The sequence below is a fragment of the Rhinopithecus roxellana genome, chromosome 15 (genome assembly GCF_007565055.1).
Source record: "Rhinopithecus roxellana isolate Shanxi Qingling chromosome 15, ASM756505v1, whole genome shotgun sequence".
Classification (NCBI taxonomy): domain Eukaryota; kingdom Metazoa; phylum Chordata; class Mammalia; order Primates; family Cercopithecidae; genus Rhinopithecus; species Rhinopithecus roxellana.
The window spans coordinates 32,763,048-32,789,473 of NC_044563.1; the positions used below are offsets into that span (position 1 = coordinate 32,763,048).

The window sequence follows — 26,426 nt, forward strand, 5'->3', positions numbered from 1 at the left end:
CGATCTTTGACTTCTCTTTAACTCTTACTTGGTAATGAAACCATTCCAGAGAATAACACCGTGTTCTTGCCATCAGTCAGCACATAGTGAGAAGCATATGTCTTACATGCTACATGCTTGCATAAATTAGCAAGTACACAGTACACTGGCTGTCTTCAAAGGGCTAATGACTTCACCAGGGCCATAACACCAGCCTATTAAATGACTGCTGCAAAACACTAGGCAGGTGAAATTTAAGTACCAAGTTTTGTGTGCCTCAGATCATAACTGTGGTGACACTTGAGGGAAGGGAGACCAGTCAGGGCATGGGGGGTGGTGTTGAGAGGCGTTCTACAGGAGGTAAACTGCAGAGGTGCATTTACTAGGATGCACTTTAGAGTAGTTAGGGGTGCATGTGAAGCCAAAAGATGACACTTGGAGAATGAGGATGACATGCTCACAGGATGCTGGGGTGCTGAGGGGACCAGCAGGACTATGCACAGCTAGAGGGGCGCCCTGTTTAGAAACAGCCTTGAAAACCACAAAAATTCCACCCTGAAGTTATAGCCTAAATCATTATGTGTAAGGGAGTACTATGCCGGAAGTGGAATTTAAGGACAAGTGATTTCCTAGTTGTGTGTTATGATACTGGAATGACAGTTTCACGTCCTCCAGGGTTTAAAACTCATAGAGACTTTGAGCCTGTTGTATTATTGGCCTGTGGACATATTCAGGAACTGACCCTCGGGAATTAGTCGTTCCAGTGGCAGGTGAAGCAGAGGAGTGGCTCATCATGGTTTCTGTTGCTCCTCTTGCCTTCTCGAGACACCTCACTTCATTTACCTTAATTCAGTTTTTTCCCTTCAACAATGAAGCCCTTGTTATTGCCACTCTTGAGTAGGGAAAACAGTCTTGCTCAGAGTCACATTACCGAAAGGCCTCTGTTACAAAGAAAGTAATGCATAAAACCATATGGGAAGGAAGTTTTCAATGCTTCAGAAAAGCAAGCCAAAAAGCAGTCACGCTCAGAGAGAGAGAAGCAAAGGAGTTTTCATGTTGACAAATGATGTGCAGATTTTAAGAAAAAGGAGCCATTCTTGGTGAAATGGGTCATAGGCAATATAAGGCAGAAATGTTGTACCCTTAAACTAGAATGTTAGAATTTCATCTTTTGTTGAGTGCAGCAAAAACAGATCTTTAGGTTTTCTTCAGGTTAAGGGCCCTAGGCGCTGTACTTTCTCCTCCCCAGTGGGAGACTCCCCAGAGAGCTAACTCCTTTACTCAGACCTTAGCTCGTTTTCCGTTGCTTTTGCCACTTTCCCTGTGCAGACTAAAGCTGTGTGAGTGGTGATTCTTAGATAAGATTCTGGCGCTGAAATATCTAAAAGTTACTTACAATGGCCAGAAGTGCTTGTATGGGAATGGTCTTTATGAAGCACCTACAGGCAGCTTACACTGTACACAGAACACACTGTAGAGCCAGCGGGGTCCTTGGCAGGCTGTGGGTTCCCCTAAAAACTGGCATGGTTGCTCAGTCCCTGGGACCGAGCCAGGCTCTGCAGGGGCTTTCTGGGTGGTAGTGGTATCTGGGAGGCTTCTGTGGTTTCTCCCAGCTCTCACTCCTGGCCATGAACTTTTGACATGTTTGAGCCTGTTGTATTATTGGCCTGTGGACAGATTCCCTCTCATGCCATAGGTTTCTTTCCAATTCCTCATTTTGGATATCCTTGACCTTGTCGCTTAGATCACGTGCCCTGCATTTTCCCTAAGAAAGTAGACTCAATTTGTGTTGCAGGAGTTCCCAGTGAAGACAGTGAACTAAAATAGGCGGGGAAGGATTAGGCACATGTAGGGTGGAACTGCAACCTCCGTTAGATTTTTGTTGTGTGGCCCTGGAATCCAGGGTAGACTCTGTGACTCACATTACTGTCACATTTCCTTATCTTTCAAGTGAGAAAGCTAGCAGTTAAAGTGACTCCTTCAGGCTCTGTCAGTGCTGGGATAGCTCAGCCAGTTGTCTCTTGGCTTCGGAGGAGTGAATGGTACCTGGCATGTTCGTCTGCCTGGTCTGTTTTCATCTGTTCTGCTCTCCAGCCTTTCTTCAGCACTGAGGAGTGGTCGGCAGCAGTGGGAGTGTAACTCAGTGGCATGTGGGACCCTGGGTATGTGTGAAGAAGTCCTAAGTGATCTTTGACATGTCTTGACAGTTAGGCATCCTGTACTTCAGTGTGAATTCAGATGTGTGTGGAGGTGTGTGAAATGCTTCAGTTCTTTCATAACGTTGAGGAAACAATGGCGAAGGACGAAGGTATATCTTTGCTGTCCTCTGTGCTCCGGCCCCGCTTCAAGCATTGCCCTCTGTAGTGTTCTGTGGTCTGGAGTTCTTAAATCCACTCTCAGTTGGCAGGCCATGAGATAAGACGTGGAAAAGTAACTCATACCGACGTAGTGACTGTGAATGGCTTAGTGCTGGGATCCATAGTGAGCTCCCCATTGAGAGCACACACACACACACACACACACACACACACATCCCTACACTCTTCTTTATATGCATATTCATATATATATATATATATATATACACACACACACATATATATATTGTAGTTGGATCTCAGTTTTATTATCAGTTTGCTCTGTTTTCATTTCACATTCTTAGTCATGTGAGTGGATAGAATCACCCGAAGTTGTAATATGCTGGCACATGGCATTCCTGACTCAGTGTCTATTTTAAGAAAACACCACACTTTCTTTGATTGAAGCATATGCGCTCTCAACTCCTCTCTTACTCTGATTTGGTGAGAGGAATGGGGATGAAGGCACAGAAAGGTGTTTTGTGGTTTGTTTTTGTTGTTGTTGTTCTCCCTCTTGCTTAGAGCTTCCCAAGTTTTGCTACACATTGGAATCGTTGGGAGAGCTTTATAAAATACAGGTGCCTAGGCCCTATCCTCAGAGCTTCTGATTGAATAGGTCTGGGTGGGGCCTGGGTACAGAGATTTTAAAAGTTTCTCAGGTGAGTTTAATGTGCAGCCAGAATTGCATCTTGCATCTTTTTCGTTTTCCACCGTTTTTCCACCTGCCTGAAAGAGGAAGCCAGATTAGGACTTGCCTTTGCATCCAGGTCATCCATGATTCCTAATTTTAGCCCTAGACTTCTAGATTTATAGATGTAGAGGATGATGCCCAGAAAGGGGCTGAGTTTCTTTTCAGGTTAGTCTTTCCAGGTTGGCCAAAAGGAGAAGGCTGGCAGATACTGTAATGCATTGGAACTGAAGTCTTAGACTGATCTTCATATAGTATCATCCATACTCGGTTTATGTTCATCTTTAAAGTGGGCATTACAACTACATTATTTTAAATACATAGGAAAAAAAATTGTTGTCAGATCCTTTTTCTTTCTAGTCCAAAATGTGCCTGTAATACATGTGAGCACGCACACAAATACTGTTTCATATGTTGAGGCAAAGACACTCTGGAAGAAGATGAGGACATTCCCATCTTATGGTCGTTTGGTATCAATAATTAGTCACTTACTGCTAACTATGGCCTTGTGGGAAATGGGTAGATAACAAACCTAGTGAGAAATTTCAAATTACCAGTTGGAAGCCATAGCTGAAAAACAGGATTTTTCTTTTAATGAAGTTATCTTTTGGGCAAGGATGTTAATTTTTTAAAAAGTACTATGATTCTTTCCCCAGAGTAAAAGAAGTTACTTTAGCTGAAAAGAGCCTTAAACTTGGTGCCCACGCAGAGGAATCAGTGCAGAGAGGGAAAACAGCCTGGGCCCGTCCTGCTGAATGTTCCCACAGATGTTGTGTGTGTGGTATCAGTGTTACTGTAGTACTATCTCATGTTCAGTGATTGAAGGACTGAATACAGTGTCACGTTTAATTGGAACAGGAAGCACACTCCAGTGTGTATGTAAAGCAGATAAACTGAAGCTAAAAGGCCAGTGCTTGGCAGAAGACCAGACCCCATAACCCCAGCTCCACGTTGTAACATGAGACTCCAAAAGTCTTTGAGTGGGGTAGAGAGCACATTCTCTTGCTAACACATGGTGTGGCAGAATGACCACTCCTCTCTGTATCTTTTATATATTTTGAGAGACAGCTGCTCTTCCCATTTTAGCTTTCCTTCAGTGGCCTCCCCGCTTCCCTCCCTTCTGTCCCCAACCTTGACCATTCAGAATTTTGTGACACATTCAGTCCCGCAGAGGACTTGACTTTTCACTGGTGCTGCTGCCAGGTTGTGTGAGAGCATTAGAGCATTCGTGCCTTCACTCGGTGTGTCTTGAGGACAGTTATGTTGACCTCATGGGTCATTTTGGTGGGTGGCTGGACTTGTGATAATTCTGAATAGTAACTTTGGAATTTTATGAATCAAAAAGACAGCGCTCCCTCTGCCAAGTTGAAACGCTGTGGGAGAATGCCTGGTGGGTTCTTGTGAGTCATGCAGGAAGGAAGGAGGACTTGATTGGCACTCATATTCACTTCGCTTTCTTTCCCCCAGGCCCCCCTCCTGCTTGTTATAGCCCCAGTAGTCCTGTCCAGGTTCTGGAAGACGCCACCTACTTTTCCCCAGACTTTCAACTCTATTCTGGAAGGCATGAAACATCTGCTTTGACGGTGGAGGCAACCAGTAGCATCAGGGAAAAAGTTGGTAAGTCCTTTTACTGGCACTTGTGTTGGAAAAGCAAAATGATCTTACATTTCTCATCTTTAGCTCTTTTGTATAATTCAGATGTTTATTCTCTAATCTTGTTTTTAAAATCATCATATTGGATTATCGATTGTCTGTTGATAGATGCCTTATTTTTAATCATCTTTTGCTAAGGTGTTAATAGACAGTTTTACTCTAATATGTGATTCTCTCTGAGAGCGTCATACCTAAACGTGTAGGAACTTCAGAATTATCACTTATTTCCCATTTTTATCTGATTCCCAAATACTTTTTTCTCCCCTTTCTCAGAATCTCATTTCTTTTTTCCTTCTCTGCTTTCATTTTTATCTCTTTTTGCAAATAATTTAGAAGTTAAAAGAAGTAATTTAGGACTGTAGCAAGGAAGAAGCTGTCTCCTTTGTAAAAACTTCATATCTATTTTTGAGGGCTTTTAAGACTGGTTAAACTGTGAGGGAATCTTTAAACCACTTTAGGGAAGGATGTCATGGTTCTTGCTAAATGTGCATATAACTCATCTCTCTCTTACTTCAGTGAAAGGGGATTTCAATAGTTTTCATGCTTGTTGAGATCTGTTCCTTTATTACTTATCCAAATATATCATTTTCCTTTGGAAATATATTTTTATTTGAAGTTTTATTCATTTTATATTAAAATTTTATTCCTATTTGAATGTGCTTGTTCCATTAAGTCTTTCAGATCAGTTACCCTGAGGGGAGGACTGTGTCCTCTTTACTCTCGTAATCCAGCACTTGTCCCAATGCCTGAACTGTAACACGTTTTCAGGAAATATGGTAGAGTGAATGAGCAGACCAGTTCAACCCACATTCATCTATGTTTCCTTGGGTAGTTAATGGTTTATTACAAATATTTGGCAATTCATCTTGTGTAAAGTTTTAATAGCTTGTTTTTATTGTTTAAAATTTTTTTGCTGATGAACTTTGGGTTTATATCTCAGTTACAGTATTGATCCTCTGAAGGTAAGGGATAAATTTCAGTTTATTTCACGTACATTCCTATGAGGCAGATATGAAAGTTTCTCCATTTTTAGAAGAGAGGTTCAGAGAAGCCACAGAACTGAGATTTTGGGGGTAAGGGTGACAGGGAGAGCCTTAAGATCAAAGTTGAGCTTCAGGAACCAGTCTGTGTACTCCCTTCGTTTCCTCAACAATCATGTCCTGAACTCCTTCTGTGTATCAGGGCAGGGTTCAAGGCACTGGGGAGGCGACACATGAATATAACACACAGAACTCTCTGCTCTCTGGAGCCTGAATCTGGCAGAGGAATACAGGTCATAATACAATATGGATTGAAAGGAGAAGGAGCCAGGGGCAAGAGATATTGAGAGGCCGTTCAGGATGTCTAAATGGCTGGCAGGGAGACTTGGAACCCAGAGAGTGGCTGAGGGCACGGAAGAATGGATTGGATGGGGGAGCTTGTTGGTGTAGAAACTAGGGCTTGGTTGTGATTTGTAACTCTTACAAATGTGACATTTCTTAATGAAAATTAGGGGTCCATCACAGAGTTACAGTATTTTGCTATTGCAAGGGCAGTAACAGTGTCATCTGCCGTCACCTTTTTTCATATTTTAATACCAAAAAAGTAAGAGGGATGTAATTCTTGACAGTCCATTGCTTCAAAAAGGGCAGTTATGAACCTTCTAATAGCATATATCTGTTTACATACACATATAGATGTATTAATATACGTATATAAGCATGTATATATGCTTATATATATACACACAGCTTATATATATCACACCACCTTCATTTTTTTCTTATTTCACTGTAGACTGAGAAAAATGAGCTCGGCAGTTGATTAAATGTGGAGAGCAAAGGATAAAAAGGTCAGAAGTGAATATGACACTTCTCTCTGGATGACTCATATTTGAGAATGTCATTTATAGGAAGAAAAGATGAACTTGGGGAAGAAAGACTGTTTTGGGAAAATGATGTGCCGTATGTACATATAAAACATAGAGCCATCATTACATGAATTTGTAGGAGCTAAGGCTGCCTAGAGATGATCTAGTTCAGCTCTCTCAGTTCACAGAGGAGGATATTGAGGCTCAGGGAGGGAAAGCGATTTGTTTAAGGTCATGCCAGTAGTTAGTGGTAGAATTTTTACTTCCATAATGCTATAGTAATATCCTTAATGCACTACTTAATAGTCCTGTTGTGAAATGGGCTAAATTTTTTATTTCATAGAGCTCATGTAGGTATTCTTTTATTGGTTAAATATCTGAGCCCCTATGACATCCAGGCATTGGGCTTTGTTCTGGGGAGACCCAGATGAGAAGACATGATCTTTCCCTTTAAGGAGTTTAGAGTCTTGTATAAATAAGTAATTGCCATCTACTGTGAGAATTGCTGCAATGAAATATATACAAATGGAGTGGGGACATTGGAGAAAGAGGCTTAGGCCTACAGGGCTGCAGCAGGAAAAGTTTTACTCAGAAGGTAGCTTTGGAGCTATCACTTGTCCAAGAATTTTCCCAAGAGACATGGTAAGATGCGTCTTTCTAGGCAGAGGGAAGACAAGCAAAGGTCCAGAGGCTGGAGAGAGCTAGCATGTCTTGGAAACTATATGTACATAAGTATTGCTGGAGCTTAAACTCCAAAGGGTTGCCAGTGGGAGATGGGAGCAGCATGAAATGTTGTTGGATAGGTAGGTAGTACCTGCTACATCATATGATAGAATGTCAGTTTCATCCTGTAATTGATTATTGAGGAATTTTGGTGCAGAGGAGTGACATGATTAGATTTCCCTATTGGAACAATCTTTCAAGGTAGTGTGCCAGATACACTGAGGTCAGAGGGGTGGGTTTGGAAGTGGGAATAAGACGAGTGTTAGGGAAATCGATAAGGAGGCTATTGGAATGACCTGGGTACGTGATGCCGAGAACTTGTAATGCGGAATGAACACACACTTGGTGTCATATCCCGGTTCTGCTTCCTCCTGCCTGGTGGCCTCGGCGATTTACCTTCTGTGAATCTCTCTCCTCATCTGTAAGTTGAGGGAATTAGTATCTACCTCTTAGTGTTATATGTGAAATGAATGAAGTAACACATGGAGAGAATTTAGTACAATACCTGGCACATCATATACATGTTTAAAGTAGTTCTTGTCTTTGTATTGAAGTTATTAATGATGAACTTGGAGATTGGCACAGGAATAAGAAAGAGGGTTGGCAGAGATGTTGAGAAGGTCAAATTGACAGGCAGTGGCTGTCTGGATGTTGGGGTTAAGGGAGAGGAAGGAATTTTGGAAAACCTTCAGTTTTCTGGTTTGACAGAAAGTAGATGAGGCAGGGAATACAGGAGTTGGGATGGATGGGTAAAGACATTTAGGGTGAGGAAGACATGTTAAGTTAGAAGGACTCAGGGCCATCATCTGGCAGTTGTAGATGTATGGGTCATGAGTCAGTAGCTGATGACAAGGGGTAGGTATGGTGTCACTGGGAGATGTGTAAAGGTGGAATAGCACTCAGGACAGAGCTGTGGGAAACACCAGAATTTAAAGGACAGGTGGAGAGAAGGGAGCCAGAGATGGTGCATAGAGAGAGGCAAGAGCCAGGACCAAGAGGTGGGGTGACCTGGAGGCCGAATTAGGAGAGCATTGCAGGAAGAGGGTGACCAACCATGTCAGATGCTTCAGAAAGGTTAGGTGCATAATATGAGAGCTGAAAAATTCTCATTGGATTTGGTTACTGATCAGAGCAGTGGGGAGGTTGGCAGATGGAGCATTTGGGAAGGGGAGACAACAGCAAGTGTAGGGTACTTACCAAAGACAACTAGAAGAGAAGGAAAAGAGAGATACAGGGTGGTAGTTAGAGGTATATGGGAGGGCCAAGAAAAGGTGGTTTCTTTTGGCTTGATTTGGTTTTCTTTTGTATTTTTTTAAGATGGGAAAGACTTGAGTATGTTTGTGTGATAAAGAGAAAGGGCTAGTGGGGAGATCAGAGGAAAGGGGGGGGGGGGTCCAAGGATGGAACAATGTTTAGGAAGAAGCAGAGGAGAGGGAATGGAGAATAGTAGACTCACTCTAAATTGGAGAAGAAAACTCCATGAGACATTGCCAGGTACATGGAGGTGATGGTGCATTTTAAATCTTATTTTTAAATTTTGCTGTAGTTAGAATGTTAATTATGTACCACATAGCCACAGGTGTTTATCTCTTGTGGAACTGCCTGATATATTTTTTCCTATGTTTATCTTTTAGTTGAAGATCCTCTTTGTAACTTCCACTCCCCAAACTTCCTGAGGATCTCAGAGGTGGAAATGAGAGGTTCCGAGGATGCGGCAGCTGGAACAGTATTGCAGCGGCTGATCCAGGAACAACTGCGGTATGGCACCCCAACCGAGAACATGAACTTGCTGGCCATTCAGCACCAGGCCACAGGGAGTGCAGGACCAGCCCACCCTACAAACAACTTTTCTTCCACGGAAAACCTCACTCAAGAAGACCCACAAATGGTCTACCAGTCAGCACGCCAAGAACCGCAGGGTCAAGAACACCAGGTGGACAATACGGTGATGGAGAAACAGGTCCGGTCCACGCAGCCTCAGCAGAACAACGAGGAACTGCCCACTTACGAGGAGGCCAAAGCACAGTCGCAGTTCTTCAGGGGGCAGCAGCAGCAGCAGCAACAGCAGCAGGGGGCGGTGGGCCATGGTTACTACATGGCAGGGGGCACCAGTCAGAAGTCCCGAACTGAGGGGAGGCCCACTGTGAACCGTGCCAACAGTGGACAGGCGCATAAGGACGAGGCGCTGAAGGAACTGAAGCAGGGCCACGTCCGCTCGCTCAGCGAGAGAATCATGCAGCTGTCCCTGGAAAGGAATGGGGCCAAGCAACACCATCCCGGCTCGGGGAATGGAAAGGGCTTCAAAGCGGGAGGGGGGCCCTCCCCTGCTCAGCCTGCAGGTAAAGTGCTGGACCCTCGGGGTCCTCCACCTGAGTACCCCTTCAAGACCAAGCAAATGATGTCCCCAGTCAGCAAGACCCAGGAGCACGGACTTTTCTATGGTGACCAGCACCCTGGGATGCTCCACGAGATGGTCAAGCCCTACCCTGCTCCTCAGCCTGTGAGAACAGATGTGGCCGTCCTGCGGTACCAGCCACCCCCTGAGTATGGGGTAACGAGGTGATTATCAACTGTAGAGGCTTTTCAAAATTCAGCAGTCATGTTATTAGCATTTATTATTTTCAGAGCAGATTAGGTTTTTGTCATCAGGCTTTTCTTTTCCTTGTGCATGATATTTAATAAAACACTTTGTGGCCAGAATATATAGGGTGAAATAGAGTAGAGGGCAACTGGGGGATTTTCTCCAAACATAGCAGCAGGCAGTTGGGGATTTATGGGTTTAGGGAAGGGACCTCACTTGTTAGCCATCCTTGGGAGCTCTGCCTAGTGGCCTGGCAAAGTAGCAATTTTCCAATGGCTTTGTGGAGACCGTCCAAACTCCTGGAACATATTATTACCACAGGGTTTTTTCATTGTAGATTTTAAAGGAAAATGTAGTCTGAATGCTAGAATGGAGGAGTTAAAGGGACTGTAGAAATCACATAGTGCCACCCCTCACTCAACAGATGAGAAATTAAAGCCTGGAGAGATTAATGAATTTCATAGACACAGCTCTGAGGCAACTGGGGGCTACATTCAAGTATCCTGACGGCCAAAATCTATTCATTCCCTTGCCCTAATTCTCCCTACAGCCTTCACTTGTATTCTTCCAGTTGATTGATGGATTCAACAGCACCTGCTGAGTGTATGCTCTACTCTGCAGCCCTGTTCCTGGTTCAGAGATGGGGTCCCTGCCCTTCAGGACCCTATAGCATTATCTTGGAGGAAACCAGCATCTGAACAGATCATTGCCATGCAATGTGCTGTTCTAGGACAGAGAATGCTAGGAGAACAGATAGGATGGTATAACTCACAGCTGGAGGGGTTGGGGAGTGCTTCCCAGAGGAGGTGACTTTTGAGTTGGAACTTGAAGGATAAATCAGAATTGTAGGGTAGAGATGAAGTAGCAGTATGTGCTGTGTGAGGGAGTGCCGTGTCTTCAGACAAAGACGTCATAAGGATTTTTGTCTGAATGAGTGGCAATAATGCAGAGCACTGGTGGGCCAGGGTGTGGTAAGAAGTGACAGGAGATATGTTTGGACAGGGAAGTTGGGACCCGTTTGGTTGAGGTGTGTTTGGACAGGGAAGTTGGTGATGACAGTCTCTGGGTGTCATACTAAGGAGTTTAGAATTTATCCATAAGCAATTGGGAAAAGTGGTGTTCTTAGGCAGGGATGGTATGTGGATGTCTAATAGCTGATTTTGGTGGCAGTGCATGAATTAGAGGAAAGGGAGACCTTCGCCACAAGGAACTCCAGGATGCTTTCAGTAGTCCAGATCAGAATTGGTGAGGGTGGCTGAAGCTTGGGCAGTGAGAATAGAGGAGCATTATGTGCTAAGAGAGGTAGGGAAGTAGAATTGACAGGGTTTAGGGAATGGTTAGATACAGAAGTTCTGGAACAGGGAAGATGGAAATAAGGGAATTACGAATCAAGCTCTCAGGAGATAAACTGGGTCTGAAGATCACACTTTGGGAGTCAGAAGTGTTTAGATGTTGCTGACTTTGAAGGAGGAGCAGGGAACATGAACAGAGAAGACACGTGGCCACTGCCTGTTATTGGATATGTCATTTTCATGAAGGGCTTTATTTTTCTGTTTCTAAATTGAACAAGCCAGGGTTTCCCCAAACGACCTCAGTGGCTATGTGCAGGACATACCTTGGCTGTACATTTTCTGAGAAAGGGGAGGCTGGAGCTTGGCAGAGGGAGAGTGGCCTGATCTGCCACTGGCTTCCCAGCACTGACACATTTCCCCACATTAGGCTGAGAATGCCAGCTCGGAAGCAGCATAACCAACTGTGAGATCTTGGCCAGGCAGGAGAATGCATTCTCCCTAAGTGGGCATAACCCGACTCCTCCCAGGAATCCAAGATGGGACCCAGGAGGCTCTTCTTCCCCCTTTATAGCTCCTTGTGTCATAAACGATCAAATCCCTGGTATTTGCATCACGATTATTTACCACAGTTTTTTAAAATAAGCCATGATGTCATTCCACCATCATACCAGAGTTTAGCTTATTATATTTCACCCTTTTTCCCGATAATTTAACTCAGCTTCTAGAGCTTGATAGAGGGGAAACTATCCTGAAATGAAATCCCCTTCCTCTTCTTTGCTTTACTATTTGTAAAGTAATATATACATACCATAAAATGCATACAGTGGATCACTTTGCCTTTTATTATTTGGTAATAGGTGTGATGTGAGGTGGGAGAAGTGGTCAGGGGCGGAGGGGAACACTTTTGGAGGTCATTTGTCTCAAAGTTATGACGTTAGAAAGAAGAAGAAATGTGTGAGGGATTTGAGCTGACTGCCAGGCTTGGCAGCTGGTTGATATGACGCATCAAATGTCTCAGGAGACGTAACAGACAGGCCATTGAGGCTGGGCCCCGGAGCCACAAGGCCTCTTTGTGAACAGGGCCATGGCTAGCCAGCATGGCTCCAGTGGTGCAGCCCTTGGCTGACTGGGTAAACAGTGTTGCATCAATACCAGCCCTGCTTCAAACACATTCAACGTGGCCTGAACTCCAAGGATTGGACCTAAAACTCAGCAGTGTGTGAGGTTCAACTTACCTGTGACCCAGAAGACAAGTAGGGCCCCTTTCATTTCACTGACACATTATCTTGTACTTAAAGGGTTATCTATTTGTCATTGATCATGATGGTTTAGGAAGCTGCAGGCCATTGTGTACGTACATACAACCACATAGACTCCTGGACTAGAAGGAGACGCCTCTGATGGAGATCATGGAGTCCATCTCCCTGGCTGATACTGCAAATGTGGGCTCAGTGTGTAATGAATATTCAGTGGTTTGGTCCAACCCATTACATTGCTGAGACGTTACTCCTTTTTGCCTAGAGGCAGAAAGCTCCAAAGAGACAAGTGATAGAACTTATGAGAAGAGTAAGAATTTGAATTTTTTGTGATCACTCTTGACTCACCATAGCTTACAAATTCTCTCACCTGCTCTGATGCCCTAAAGATGGAGATATTTGGTAGATGATTATAAGGCCCTTTAGGCTCCTTTCATGGGAACTCTCTGGGAGATGAGGCCTTGACCTCATTGACTTGACCCACCTTGGCCCATGTGGGTGAGCTACTGTGGCTGGTGGGGATGGGAGTGCTAAGGCAGCAGAGGCCTGCAGGGAACATGTGCTGGCTATAGATGAAGGCCCTGGTTTTCCTCTTGTTCCACTATACATTTTCGTCAACCTGAAAGTGTAAATGGATAAGAATGAGGACAAGATGGGAATTAGACAGGTTGTTACTGTGGAGAATTGTGACCACCCCCACCCCCCAGCAAAGGCAAGCATTTGGATATTAATTCTGACTCTTTGTGGAAACAGACCACTTACAGAAGTAGTGACTTGGCTTATGCAATCTGCACTGTTAATGGAAACGAATGCATGAATGAATACCAAGGGATGATCTGTTTTTTATCAAAGCAGTTTAGAATATATTAGTCAACATGTATATTTGTTTTCCAAAGAAGGCTATCTATATTTCAAAAAATTTGGGAACTAGAGATGCTGAAAAATTATTTACAATATCCTACTTTCATAATACACCCACTAACATTTTTCCTGTACAAATTAATTTTTTCACATTATAATCATAAATTATATTGTTTAGTATCCTAGCTTTTGAAAGATAGTATTGTATCACAAGCTTTTTTCCTCAATCCTTTATATTTTCAAAATCAACATTGTTATTGCTGTATAATATGTCATGAAGTATACCATTTACACCATTTTCTCCATAATAGAGTGAACAACATCATGCATATCAAATTATCTATGTTTTGGCTTACTTCCTTATGAATCATTATTTAGAAATGAAATTATTGGGTAAATTATAATAAACATTTAAAAGCTTCTGATGCCAGAAAACTTTGTAAAAATATTACAATGCCTATTTTACTGCACTTTGACCATGTTAGTTATTACATCATTATAATTGCAAAATATTTGCTAATTTAATAGGCAAATAGTGTTTTGTTGTTGCTGTTGTTGTCTTGAGATGCCTGTCGCTCAGGCTGGAGTGCAACAGCACAGTCACAGCTCACTGCAGCCTCTACCTCACAGGCTCAAGTGATCCTCCCACTGTAGCCTCCCTAGTAGCTGTGATTAGAGACATGTGCCACCATGCCCAACTAACTTTTGTAATTTTTTTTTGGTAGAGATGGGGTTTCATCATGTTGGCAAGACTGGTCTTAAACTCCTGGGCTCAAGCAGTCTATTCACCGTGGTCCCCCAAAGTGTTAGGATTACAGGTGTGAGCCACTGCACCCTGCCTGCAAATAGTCTTAACTTCCTATTTGAACTCGTTATAACTAACTAGGTTAATTTTGGGGGGAGGGAAGTATGCTTTGCTATTTAGATTTATTTGATCTCAAAAACAGGCTTTTTATGTTTCTTGTTCTTAAGACTTGTATATTATAATGGATTCAGCATAAACTAAAATCTGTTTTTTTCTAATACTTGCTCTGATTGTCCGTTTTCTAGAACTCCATCTTCACCCTTAGCGGGTGACAATGGAGCCGTTGTGGTGGTGGTAGTGGTAGCAAGAGGATGAATGCTTACTATGTGCCAGGCACTTTGTGTGGGTTACTCATCTCCCTTAATCTTTACAACAACTCTAAAGAGGGGGTACTGTTAATATCACCATTTTTGGATACAATAAAAACTTAGGCTTAGAGAGTGAGATTAACTAACTTGATTACAGCCTGCAGCTTGGAAGTGCAGGAGCCAGGTGCAAACCTGGAACTCTTTGTGCACACTGCGTCTCCCACGAGGGTGAACTCTTGACCACTGTACTTTGCAGTGGAGCCACAGATTTAAGCTTTCACTTGGGGTCACTAAATCTGGTAAATTTCTAATCAGATTTATAGAATATATCACATGTGATGTCCAGCCTGTGCTCTGCCCACCTTCTGTTTTTTTCAACAGGACCAGAATTCTGGTGAAGTATTCTAGACTCTAGGAGGAAAGCTGTCTGGATACCTCTTTTTCTTCAGATACCTGGGAAGACTGTCACAGACCAGACTTAATGGGGCTGACAGCTCTGGGTGTGGGCTTTCGTCTGTCTTTTGGTTTGCTTTTATTTGGAGGTGCTTTCATTCTTAGGGGGAGGGTTGTGGGTTTTCTTTAGACATTTTTATTAGAATGTTTCCATTATGAAAGATGATAAATACTAATTTAAGACTAATTTGTGTGTTTTAGGCAGTATCAGTTTGGAAAAAGACTAAGAATGACTCCTGTCAATGAAAAGAACACTTAAGGCTCAGTTTCCACTCTCTCAGCCTGTGCATTGCCTTTTTGGCCTTTATCTTGGCTCAGTCTTGTCTGTTCAGCATAGGGGATTTGATTTACTAGCTTCCCGGAAGTAGAGAGAAGAGTGGTTACTGTTTATTAATATTTTGTTCATCTATGAATACATTAATTTGATTTTTTGGTATGTAGATAGATATTTTATAAAAACATGACATAGTAGTGTTTGGCCCAGCCCTCCTATCCTAGGTTGATTAAAATATAAGATGATGTCAAAGCCAGAGGAGCTGTGGATATCCTATGATAGAGCAGGCTTCTTGCCTTGTCACAAGACAGCCATCACCACCACCTTCTTTCTCATCAGGGCAGGGGGCTTGCAGTGTCATACATTAAGTGAGGGAACCTGTGGTATGACCTATTCCCCAAATCACTATTTTCCTTTAAAAAATGCATTATGCATTTTCCCCCAGAAAACCTGATTTGGTTTTATTGAAAATAGAGTCAGAGGCACTGACATTCTCTGGGTACATGCCCACTGACAGTGCAGGGAGGAGGGACAAGTAAAGTGGGGGCAGCCCAAGGGTACATTTGGCAAATTAAAGATAACGCCTATCCTCAGGGAACCCTGTCAGCTCACCAGTGCAGCGAGTCCAGTCTAAACACGAACAAGCATGAAGATATTTGCTAAATCACAGGCCTTACTCCTAGTGGGCTCTGTGTTTGGGATGTGCCATATTACAAGAAAGAAGGTTTGGTGGTCCTGTCTTACTTTGTGTTGGACATGGCTGGAGGAGGGAGGAGAATTTTGGGAGTAAGTGTATGTTTCCAAAATGGGGAATTATGATTTGCAGTTTATGCAATCATGAAAATGAATTGCTTTGTGGGATGAAAAGGTAAGCCAGACCCAGGGCTGTTGGATTAAAAACGATGCATTGCCCTTAACGAAAATGAGGCCATGGAGCCTTATTTAAATTCCACCAGCTAAACATGTGTTTTGAATACCAGCATGGGAACTCAGGAGTTTCTCCAGTATTTAAGCTGAATTACGGCTGGATGAACAAAATAAAATGCCCTGTGTGTCCTGACAAACGGCTCTGCAGCCTGGGTATTTCGAGAAGCTAGGGTCAAGTTCAGGTTACTTTCTCAGGAAACCTAACAATGCATTAAATGAGTGACTTCTCTTAACAGGAGGGTTATCTGTAGCCACCCTAGATAGCAATGATTCTGATCTTAGTTTACCCAAGAGTAGAGTCTTCATTTGAACAGTTATGACATTTAAGGTGTCTACATGATCAAAGGGGTCCAAGTGGGGAGTTCCATGAGTTTGAAAAAAAAAAAAAAAAAAAACATTCAGGGGGTTTGGGTTCTGGCTCTTCCTTCTGGTAGCAAATTGCATAAGTTCTCAGAGCCTCAGTTTCCTTATCTGCTAAATGTTACAGCTCATTTTTTTCCCTAAAACTATTAGGTTGGTGCAAAAGTAATTGTGGTTTTTGCCATAATAACTGATTTTCTTCCTTAGATAAATAAAACATATTCATTGCACAAAATTTAGAAATACAGATAACTTCCATTCCACCCCCCAAAAGAAAGAAAATAGAAATTGCCCCAGTCTTATTATCCAGAGATACCACTGTTAAATCCTCTGTTCACTATGTTGCTTCAAGGACCAGAAAATTATAGGAAAATACTGTAAGTTGCAAAGCTGTATATAAATAAGAGGTATTTTTATTAAGTCAACGGAATTCAAATTTGAACCTCTTCACAGCCAAGAAGCCCTATATTATTTAACCTCATTTAAATTTCATTTTGTTTACATTTTTTCTGATTATTAAAATAACAATGCTGAGTTTTTGGGTTATCTATGTTTTCTAATTTTTCTATATATAATGTACATGTATTAATAAAATTTTTTTAAGTAGCCATACATGTTCATTGTAGAAAGTGTGTAAAGAACAGAAAAGTATCAAGAGTAGAAGAAAAATCTGTAGTCCCATTACTTGTAGCAATAGCTCCTTCCGGTCTTTTTTTCCTTTTGCAATAGTTCCTTCCAGTCTTTTTTCTCGGGATTATTTTTTACAAAGGCAGAAGCCTAATATGTATTATATCTTGAGAAATTTGTTAATATTGACAAACTGAGAAATGTTTTGATTTTAATTTCTCTATTAATTTTGCATAGGAAAATGTGTACTTAGCCCCTGCATTTTCTCTTTATGAATTACTTTACTACATCCTTTGTCTGTTTACCCATTGATTTTTTTTTATTTTCTTGTCATGTCTTGCAAAATTTTTGTCAAACAAGTATTTTTTATTACATATTAGCCTGATGGCCTAATTATAGATGAACATAGAGTTTAATACATTGAGTTTGGCTTGGTCTCGAACTCCTGACCTCACCATTGATGCTTGAGGATCTGGGGACCACAGAATGGGAACAGCTAGTCTGTTGCATGAGTTGCTCTGATGCTCACTGAAATCTGGAACTGGCTCTCCAGAACCAGGCCTTCTGGGGTACATGCACAATGGTCTAGAGCAGCACTCACTGTTCAATAGAAATGTAACGTGAGCCACGTATCTCATTAAACATTTTCTAGCAGTGACATCTTAAGAAGTTTGAAAGAGACAAATGAAATTAATTTTAAAGCATAGTTTAGTTAACTCATTTAGAAACATTAAAAAAATTTAGTTAACCCATTACATCCAAAATACTGTCATTTTAACAGGTAATCAATATTAAAAACTCTCAGTGAGGTATTTTCCTTTTCTACTAAGTCTCCAAATTCTTTTTTTTTTTTTTTTTTTTTTTTTGAGATGGAGTCACTTTGTCGCCCAGGCTGGAGTGCAGTGGCTCGATCTCAGCTCACTGCAACCTCCGCCTCCTGGGTTCAGGTGATTCTCCTGCCTCAGCCTCCCAAGCAGCTGGGACTACAGGCACATGCCACCACGCTGGGCTAATTTTTGTATTTTTTAGTAGAGATGGGGTTTTACCATGTTGGCCAGGCTGGTCTCGAACTCCTGACCTCAAGTGATCCACCCACCTCGGCCTCCCAAAGTGTTGGGATTACAGAATGAGCCACTGCGCCTGGCCCTAAGTCTTAAAGTTCTAATGTCTGTTTTACCCTTAGAGCACATCTCAGTTCAAACTATCCACATTTCAAGTGCCCAATAGCCTAGTGGCTAGTGGCCACTGTTTGGACAGTGTAGGACTAGAAGGAATGAGAATCTGTGTCTGAGAGCATGTACTGACATGCACCGACATCAGTCCAGACCATGCTCTGGTTGTGCATGGCACTGCATTCCGTGGTGCTGGATCATGCCGTGATTCCTCACACAGGTTGTAGGGACAGGGACTGTGATTCTTAGCTCATGGTCTTCGAAGAGGAAGGGCAATCCAAGGGTGGTGCTTCTTGCCTTTCTTCTGTCATCCGTTAGCAGTGTGTGATGATAACAGAAGCTAACCATTATGAAGTGCTTTCCTAAAGAGAGACACTAAGCACATCATCTCATTTCATTCTCACAATAACTCTGTGAAGTAGGTACTATTATCACCATTTAATGGCGAAGAAGAGGTTAAAACTTGTCCATGATTACAAGGCTAAAGAAGGGCAATCCTAGGATAAAAGAAAGAGACCCCGTATTAAGGAACAGTGCACTCCTGTACCCACATGGTGGGGTACCCTGATGAGGTGGGAATATGGTGGGCTCTAGGCCCATTATTTGCCTTGTACAGACTGTGAGATCTGTGGTTTGTCATGTGAATCCTCTGAGCCTTGATTTGGATGCTCATAAAATAGGATAATACCGTATATGGAATGAGAGCAGTGAATGCCCAAGTTTGTGAGAATTAAAGAACACAGTGATGTAAAGTGCTATTTATTCAAGGCACATTTATTTGCAAGCATAATGTAAAAACGTGAGTTTATTTATGAAGGCTTGTTGTATGCAGAGGAGCAAATGGACGTTTGATCAGATGTTACTGATGACCTTGTTTCCTCAATCCGAATACATCATTGCTCCAGTTTGAGCTGCCTTCTGTGACCTCAAATTCATGAGAAGAAGGGCAGTGGCACCAAGCTATGTTATCATATTGGCAACTTTATGATTCCATAGTCCACTTATAATATCCAGAACAAATCTAAATGCCAGAGAGCTCTCCCTTAATATAGTGTTGAAGGTTTATCTATTTATTTGAAAACCCATCAAGCAGATATGGTCTAACTTACTCTTAAGCTTTAGGACTAAATTGATAAAAGTTTATTGGGTGCCAACTCAGTGTAAGTCATAATTGTCTGTCTTTAGAAAATTTGCATGTTAATGATAAGGGAGAAAAGATGCACATATATAAAATATTCAGTGGTATTATTTCAAATAGAAATTTAAGAGAACCAGTAACATGACATAAAGCCAGTGAGGGTGACTCAGGCAGAGTTGTAAATTCAGAGGAAAGAAATGGGTGCAAATTCTGGGAGTTGGGCTGTATACAGCATGGTCCAGATCAGGGGTGTTCAGTCTTTTGGCTTCCTTGGGCCACACTGGAAGAAAAATAATTGTCTTGGGCTACACATAAAATACACTAACACTAACAATAGCCAACAAGCTTAAAAAAAATATCGCAGAAAAGTCTCATCATGTTTTTAAAAAGTTTATGAGTTTGTGTTGGGCTGCATTCAAAGGCGTCCTGGGCTGCATGTGACTCGCATTGGACAAGCTTAGCCCAGATCATTGACAATGGAGGACCAGCCTAGGAGGCTATATTTTGTCTCTTACACATAGCTTTTAAATTCATATGATTTCGGTTTTTCATATATAACTGTGGACTTGGGAGAAGAGGCACTTGCAGCCCTGCTCAGACATATTTAAATAGTCAGTCAGTTTGGTAGCAGAGGGAAAAACGATCACTTCCTGTTTGTTCCAAAGCTCATTTGGTTCCTAGAGAAAGGAGAAAGAGCTGTTGTTTGACCTCCTGAACCTGGGTTTTCTCATGAAAATAGGGGCAGTGGTGCCTGTCTCATTTCTGTGAGAATTAAGCAAGATGATGGAATGTAGTGCCTAGGAAATAGCACAGACCTTCAATAAATGCTAGTTGAATCCTCTTTGTAGGCAAGATATTAGCCTGAGAGCAGATAATAATGTTGAATGTAAGTTCCAGTTTGAGAAAACAACTCAGAGGCAGGCTGCTAGCCCTCCTGCTTACCTGAGGTTGCCCATTTAGGGTGTAGAGCGTGGACACAATGATGGCTCAGATTGGGCCGCAGGTGAGCGTTAAGAACTCAGGAGCACAGGTCCAGAGGATGGCTGCCTTCCCTTTTGCATTCACCAGTGTAGGGAAGTAGTTCACTGCGGGGACTCTGGAATTGGAAAGCTCAGGCCTGAATCTTGTTTATGCCTGTGTCATCTTTATCTGTTACTATATTTTGCAGGTTACCATTCTGTGTGTTGTTTTCTTCTTCTGAATAAACTGATAATGATATCTGTTATATAAAGGTCAAAATGCGATGATGCGTGTAGCAGTGGATACCCTGGTGGCTGGATTATAAAAAGTGTTCAATAAATGTTTGCCATCGTAGAAAAAATTTACCAGGCTTCTCATGAATGTCCAGTGTTAGACTCTGTATTAGGGGCTGTGGGATACAATGATAATAATTATAATCATGGTAAGAACATCTAACATTTGTGCAGTGCTTACTGTGTATCAGACTCTAACAACTGTATAAGTGGCATTGTAGTCCCATGAAACGGAGATACAGGATGTCTAGTAAGCTTCCTCTCTGATTTCACAATCTAATAGGGAAACAGGCTCACAAATAGACAATTAGAGCATGGAGTTCTAGTCACAAGTAGTTTATCAATAAGTGTGGGCTCCCATCCTCTCTTTTCCCCTTTTCTTTTTTTTTTTTTTTGAGACGGAGTCTCGCTCTATCGCCCAGGCTGGAGTGCAGTGGCACTATCTCGGCTCACTGCAAGCTCCGCCTCCCGGGTTCACGCCATTCTACTGCCTCAGCCTCCCAACTAGCTGGGACTACAGGCACCCGCCACAGCGCTTGGCTAATTTTTTGTATTTTTAGTAGAGGGGGTTTCACCGTGGTCTCGATCTCTTGACCTTATGATCCGCCCGCCTCGGCCTCCCAAAGTGCTGGGATTACAGGCGTGAGCCACCGCGCCCAGCCTCTTTTCCCCTTTTCTTTGTGTCCCCATTACTAGGACGTGTTTATCCTGATAGGGGCCCATCAATAACATTATCTTATGAAACAGCCAAGGATGGGCTGTTTCATAGCACTGGTACGATTTTCTGTGAAATTGTCCCGTTCCCTCCTGACACTCTTTCTCCCTCATTTGCACTAAGCTCAGATCTGCTTATACAGACCCTTGAGCTCACTCACCCCAGCTGGCTGAGCAGTGGAGCCAAGGAATAGAAGTTTCTGTCCTGCCTGCAGTTTGTCCATCGTAATGTGGTATTTATTAGCATGAATGTGTAACTGAGTTATTTGTGAGGCCAGTGCTCTCTGTTTGATAGAAAACTTCCCATTTTGAAAAAGCCCATTCTTTTCTATCCCTTAAGCTTGGCAAACCTGCCTTTTCTGCACTGTCATTCAGGTAACTAGTCACCATCACTGACGACGTATGCTGGCATCAAGAAAGCACTATCGCCTGATTTCGGCCTCTCTCCTTGGTTTTCCTTGTAATTGCTACATGACATAAAAAGATGATGGAGAAGATAAGCTCCCAGTTGACCATAAGTGACTTCCAAATCCCAGAGTTAAATGCTAAAAGATGGAAGCCCCATCCGAAGCTACCTGAGTAGGAGGGGAGGGAGTTGTAGACTCACCTGTGCCCACCTCAGCCTGTAGGAGACAGCTGCGTTTCTTCTTCACATTAAGTGAAGTGTGAAGGGGAATACTCAGGAAGTGGGAATGGGTTTCTGCCCTTTCATTTGAAAGCAGTGGTGTAATTTGTGGTATTTTGACTCTTACCAAGATAACCTCTTTCCCTGAAAAATGTATTATTGTAGGATTTAGCCAGCCTGCAGGAAGCACTAACTCAGTGACAGATATGTGGTGTTTTGTGTCCATTCCTGATCGAAGCTCCTGTGACCTGAGGTGAAAGCGGGACATTGTGAATTTCACTCTTGTGGTGGAGTTGGACCTCTTTGTACACACGAGACGACATGTATATTCACACACACTTCAGCCTGGAAGGGGCACAAATTCACCAAGATGCAGAAACGCTTTGTGTCTACAGAGATGGCAGGTTATGCAGTGGGTGTGTAGCGAGAGAGAGGAGGGATGATTTAGGTGTCTCCGCTGATAACATTCTTTTCTGAAAACTGCAGATGGTTGCAAGGTGAAGTCACTTATGGAATAAAGAATTGCATTGAGCTCTCCAGTTCTTTACCTTGCCTGGGGAACTTTGATCCCAGTTATTTCAACATGAAATGGAAGGGCTGCTAAATTGAAGGCCTAAGGAAATCCAGCTGGGAAATACATCCTGAGCCCAGATGGAGTGTCTTGAGTTTAGTTACCAAGCAAGGCCTGAGGCTAATTACTCTATTAGGATCTGTTGGACTTATTCCGTGGCAATTTATGTGAAGGTCTGCATATCCATGTAGGGAAGGCTGAAGTGATCCTTGTCAAATTGTCTTCTAGAGTTTGACATTTAGCTGTTAGGAGTTGCATTCAGAGGAAACCTGGCTATGAGAAATACTTAGAAAATGAGAGATACAGAGGCTGATAGGCTCACAAACATTTCAGCAAATATACTTAAAAGGAAAATAAGGCTCGGTGACCTCCTGTGGAGAATGAGGGTAGCTCTGAGCGCTTTGGCTGTGGATGGCTACAAGTTATGGAAGGTCGCACATGTCACTGTTACTGGTTAGAAGCAGCTGGCTCTTCAGAGGACTGACTCAGCCCTTTGATACGGAATGTGGATGATTTGGGGTTTCATGCTAATGCTTAGTATCTAACCTGCAGTTCCCCGATTGCGACCCGTGGTTGAGATTAACAGGAAAATGAGTTTCCCAAGTCTCTGCAGAAGAGAGACAGCTATGGTTGGAGAACTACACAACAAGACTTTGTTTGCTTTTGTGAATGGCAAATAAATCTCGGGACCCCAAAATCACTAAGCCAAAGGGAAAAGTCGAGCTGGGAACTGTATCAGGCAAACCTGTCTCCTATTTTATTCTTAAGATAGCTACAAAGATAAAACAAAACAAACAAAAAACTATTTACTTTCCTCACAATTTGCCCACAAGGAAATTCCATATGAACAAAGGCTAGACACAACTCAAAATCATCCCTCTGTTTACCTGACAAATTCATGTGGTTCTTTCTCTGCCCTCTTGTTTCACTAAGCCAGACTAAGGCGTAAGTGACTCTTCTTTTACCCTCCTCTCACATGTAAATTGTGTATTCATTTGAAAGCTAATCAGAGACTCAAAATAATGCAACAGGTTGTCTCTTATCTACCTATAACCTGGAAGCCCCCTCCCCCACTTCAAGTTGTCCTGCCCTTCTGGACCAAACCAATATACATCTTACATTCATTGGCTGTGTCATGGGTGTATTCTTAAACTTGACAAAGTAAACTTTCTAAATTGATTGAGATCTGTCTCAGATACTTTTGGGTTCACAAATTGGAAACCTGAAGGGATTCTGAGTGGTGGTTCCCCTGTCCTTTGACAAATCTCCTACGGGTGCTTGGTAGCAGCTTAAGCTACCTTTATGGCTCAGATCAATAGGACAATTTGCTGAGGCCTGGGAACTCCCTCTCCAGAGAATCCCTGATCTCTCCAATGTGATCGAGATATAAAGTTTATTTTGCTGTACAGCTCCTTTTCTGGAATCTTGCTTTCTTCCAACAAGGAAGGCAAGTTTTTCTGCATGATGGAGTGCAGGTAATTCCTTTCTGGAGTTTTAGCTTGCTTCCAACAGGGAAGGCAAGTTAGAGGTTTTTCCTGTTTCTTGGATGGTAGAGAGCAGTCATTAGCCTGAGGCCCACTCCTAGATAAGTAGCTGAATTGGAGTTTTGTCTTGGCTAAATTTAACAACCAGCTGGTCTTCATTTCTCCTTACCTTTAAAGTGCTCAGTAATTGTATAAATTGTGAGATTGTTTGTTTTGCATAACAGTTTTGTTGTTGTTGTTGTTGCTTGTTTGTTTCTGTTGTTGTTTCCATCTTTTTCCTGTTGGGTTTGACCAGCTCTGTCTGACTTGATCAAATCCAAGGGAGAGTTTAAAATTATGGGGAACAAGGCCTCTGATTTGGCTAAATTCCCATAACTGAAAAAAAAAAAAAAAAGGGAAAAGGAAAATGACAGCCAGCAAAAGGAAAAAAACGATTCTTTTTTTTTTTTTGGTCTGGGAGGTTGAGTCTTGCTCTGTCGCCCAGGCTGGAGTACAGTGGCGTAATCTTGGCTCACTGCAACCTCCACCTCCCAGGTTCAAGCGATTCTCCTGCCTCAGCCTCCTGAGTACCTGGGACTACAGGCACCTGCCACCACGCCCGACTAATTTTTTTGTATTTTTTGTAGAGACGGGGGTTTCACCATGTTAGCCGGGGTGGTCTCGAACTCCTGACCTCAGCCAATCCACCTGCCTCGAAAGTACTGGGATTACAGGCTCCGGCGCAGGCCTGAAAGATTTTTGATTTTGACTACCTGAGGGACTTTATTTACATAACAAGGGCACCTTTATTTACTTAACAAGCCAAGCCAAACTGGAGTAGCAATGGCTGTTGCCCCACGTTGCAGTTCAGTAGCTAAAGGTAGCTAAGGTTCTGCCCCCAATTTTTTGTCACCATGACAGCCTGGGTTTAGTTCCTAAATCAAGCTCTTTCTGGTTTGACATTTGTATTAGTTTTGAAATATCAGCAATTTGTTTTAGCTAAAATATGGTAATGAGATTTAAAAGTTTTTTTTTTCTTAAGTAGCTCAATGGTTAGCAGTCAATTAAAAGCTAATATCCAAGGGGTGTGTGTGTGTGTGTGTGTGTGTGTGTGTGTGTGTGTGTGTGTGGCTTTTATATTTATTTTCTCTCCTAGGATCTTTCTTTTTTTTTTTTGAGAAAAAGTTTTTTTCTCTTCTCAGTTGACTGAATTCTGTTTTCTCCATTTACTTCTGCTCTCTCTCCTTTCTCTTGCCACACTCTGCTGCATAAGGGACCTGAAATAGTTTCTAATAGCCCAGGATTCCTTAAAGAAAACAGAGAAGGCACTGGACTCCCTTTTGGGGAGAAACCTCTGTTTTTCCTTATGGAACCCCAAGAGTGTAAACAGATATGTTGGTCTCAGATCTTAAACTGCTTGCTTTGGTAGTATGTTACCTCATTTCTTTTCTTTTCTTTTTTTTTTTTTTTTTTGCACTAAAATAGTTATTGTAGCAGAGATTATTCTGGGGTGTTTAAAGTAAGAAAGAGTGTAGTTTAGACACTTAGAGAAATGTCTTTGTTTGAAAAAAAAAGTGCACTGTGAAAGTGTCACGTGGTCTAGCCCCATACTAGTTCTCTTTTTGGAGACCCAGGATTCAGTGTGGGCTCTGCCCAGAGTTCACAGATCCAGTTAAAAGAGAGAGACTAAATTTAGAACGTTTTTTTTTTTTTTTTTTTTTTTTTGAGGCAGAGTCTCACTCTGTCGCCGGGGCTGGAGTGCAGTGGCCGGATCTCAGCTCACTGCAAGCTCCGCCTCCCGGGTTTAGGCCATTCTCCTGCCTCAGCCTCCCGAGTAGCTGGGACTACAGGCGCCCGCCACTTCGCCCGGCTAGTTTTTTTGTATTTTTAGTAGAGACGGGGTTTCACCGTGTTAGCCAGGATGGTCTCGATCTCCTGACCTCGTGATCCGCCCGTCTCGGCCTCCCAAAGTGCTGGGATTACAGGCTTGAGCCACCGCGCCCGGCCTTGACATCCGTTTTTAATCTCCCTGTAGTACCACCAGACTCTTTCTCTCTGCACCTTGAGATAATATAAATTTCACTATCTGATTTTTCACCTAAGAGTTGGTCCTTTAAGATGCAAAATTTAGGGCTACATAGCTGACATCTGTCTGGAGTAATAAAACATGTTATCAAGAAATTAGAAGTCTAAAATAGTAGCAAAAAAAGAGTTGTTATGAATCTATAAGATCTATTTCTATCTACGTGTATAGTATATCTATGTATTTGTGTCATGTGTATGTTTCACTACTAAAAATACATAAAAGCTCTAATTAATTGGCTTAAAGGAAAAAGTGCTGGCTGGGCGCGGTGGCTCAAGCCTGTAATCCCAGCACTTTGGGAGGCTGAGACGGGCGGATCACGAGGTCAGGAGATCGAGACCATCCTGGCTAATACGGTGAAACCCCGTCTCTACTAAAAAAATATAAAAAACTAGCCGGGCGAGGTGGCGGGCG

General features: G+C 42.5%; 1 protein-coding gene across 3 annotated transcripts in view; it reads left to right on the forward strand.

Moving 5' to 3' along the window:
* The window catches only part of AMOTL1 (angiomotin like 1), a 183,256-nt gene that overhangs the window by 88,674 nt on the left and 68,156 nt on the right, over positions 1–26,426 (forward strand). For all 3 annotated transcript variants that reach the window (XM_010360570.2, XM_010360571.2, XM_010360572.2), the window contains 2 exons: positions 4,492–4,641; positions 8,884–9,808. In XM_010360570.2, coding sequence (XP_010358872.1) covers positions 4,492–4,641; positions 8,884–9,808 — 1,075 coding nt within the window. The remainder of the gene's footprint in view (positions 1–4,491; positions 4,642–8,883; positions 9,809–26,426) is intronic.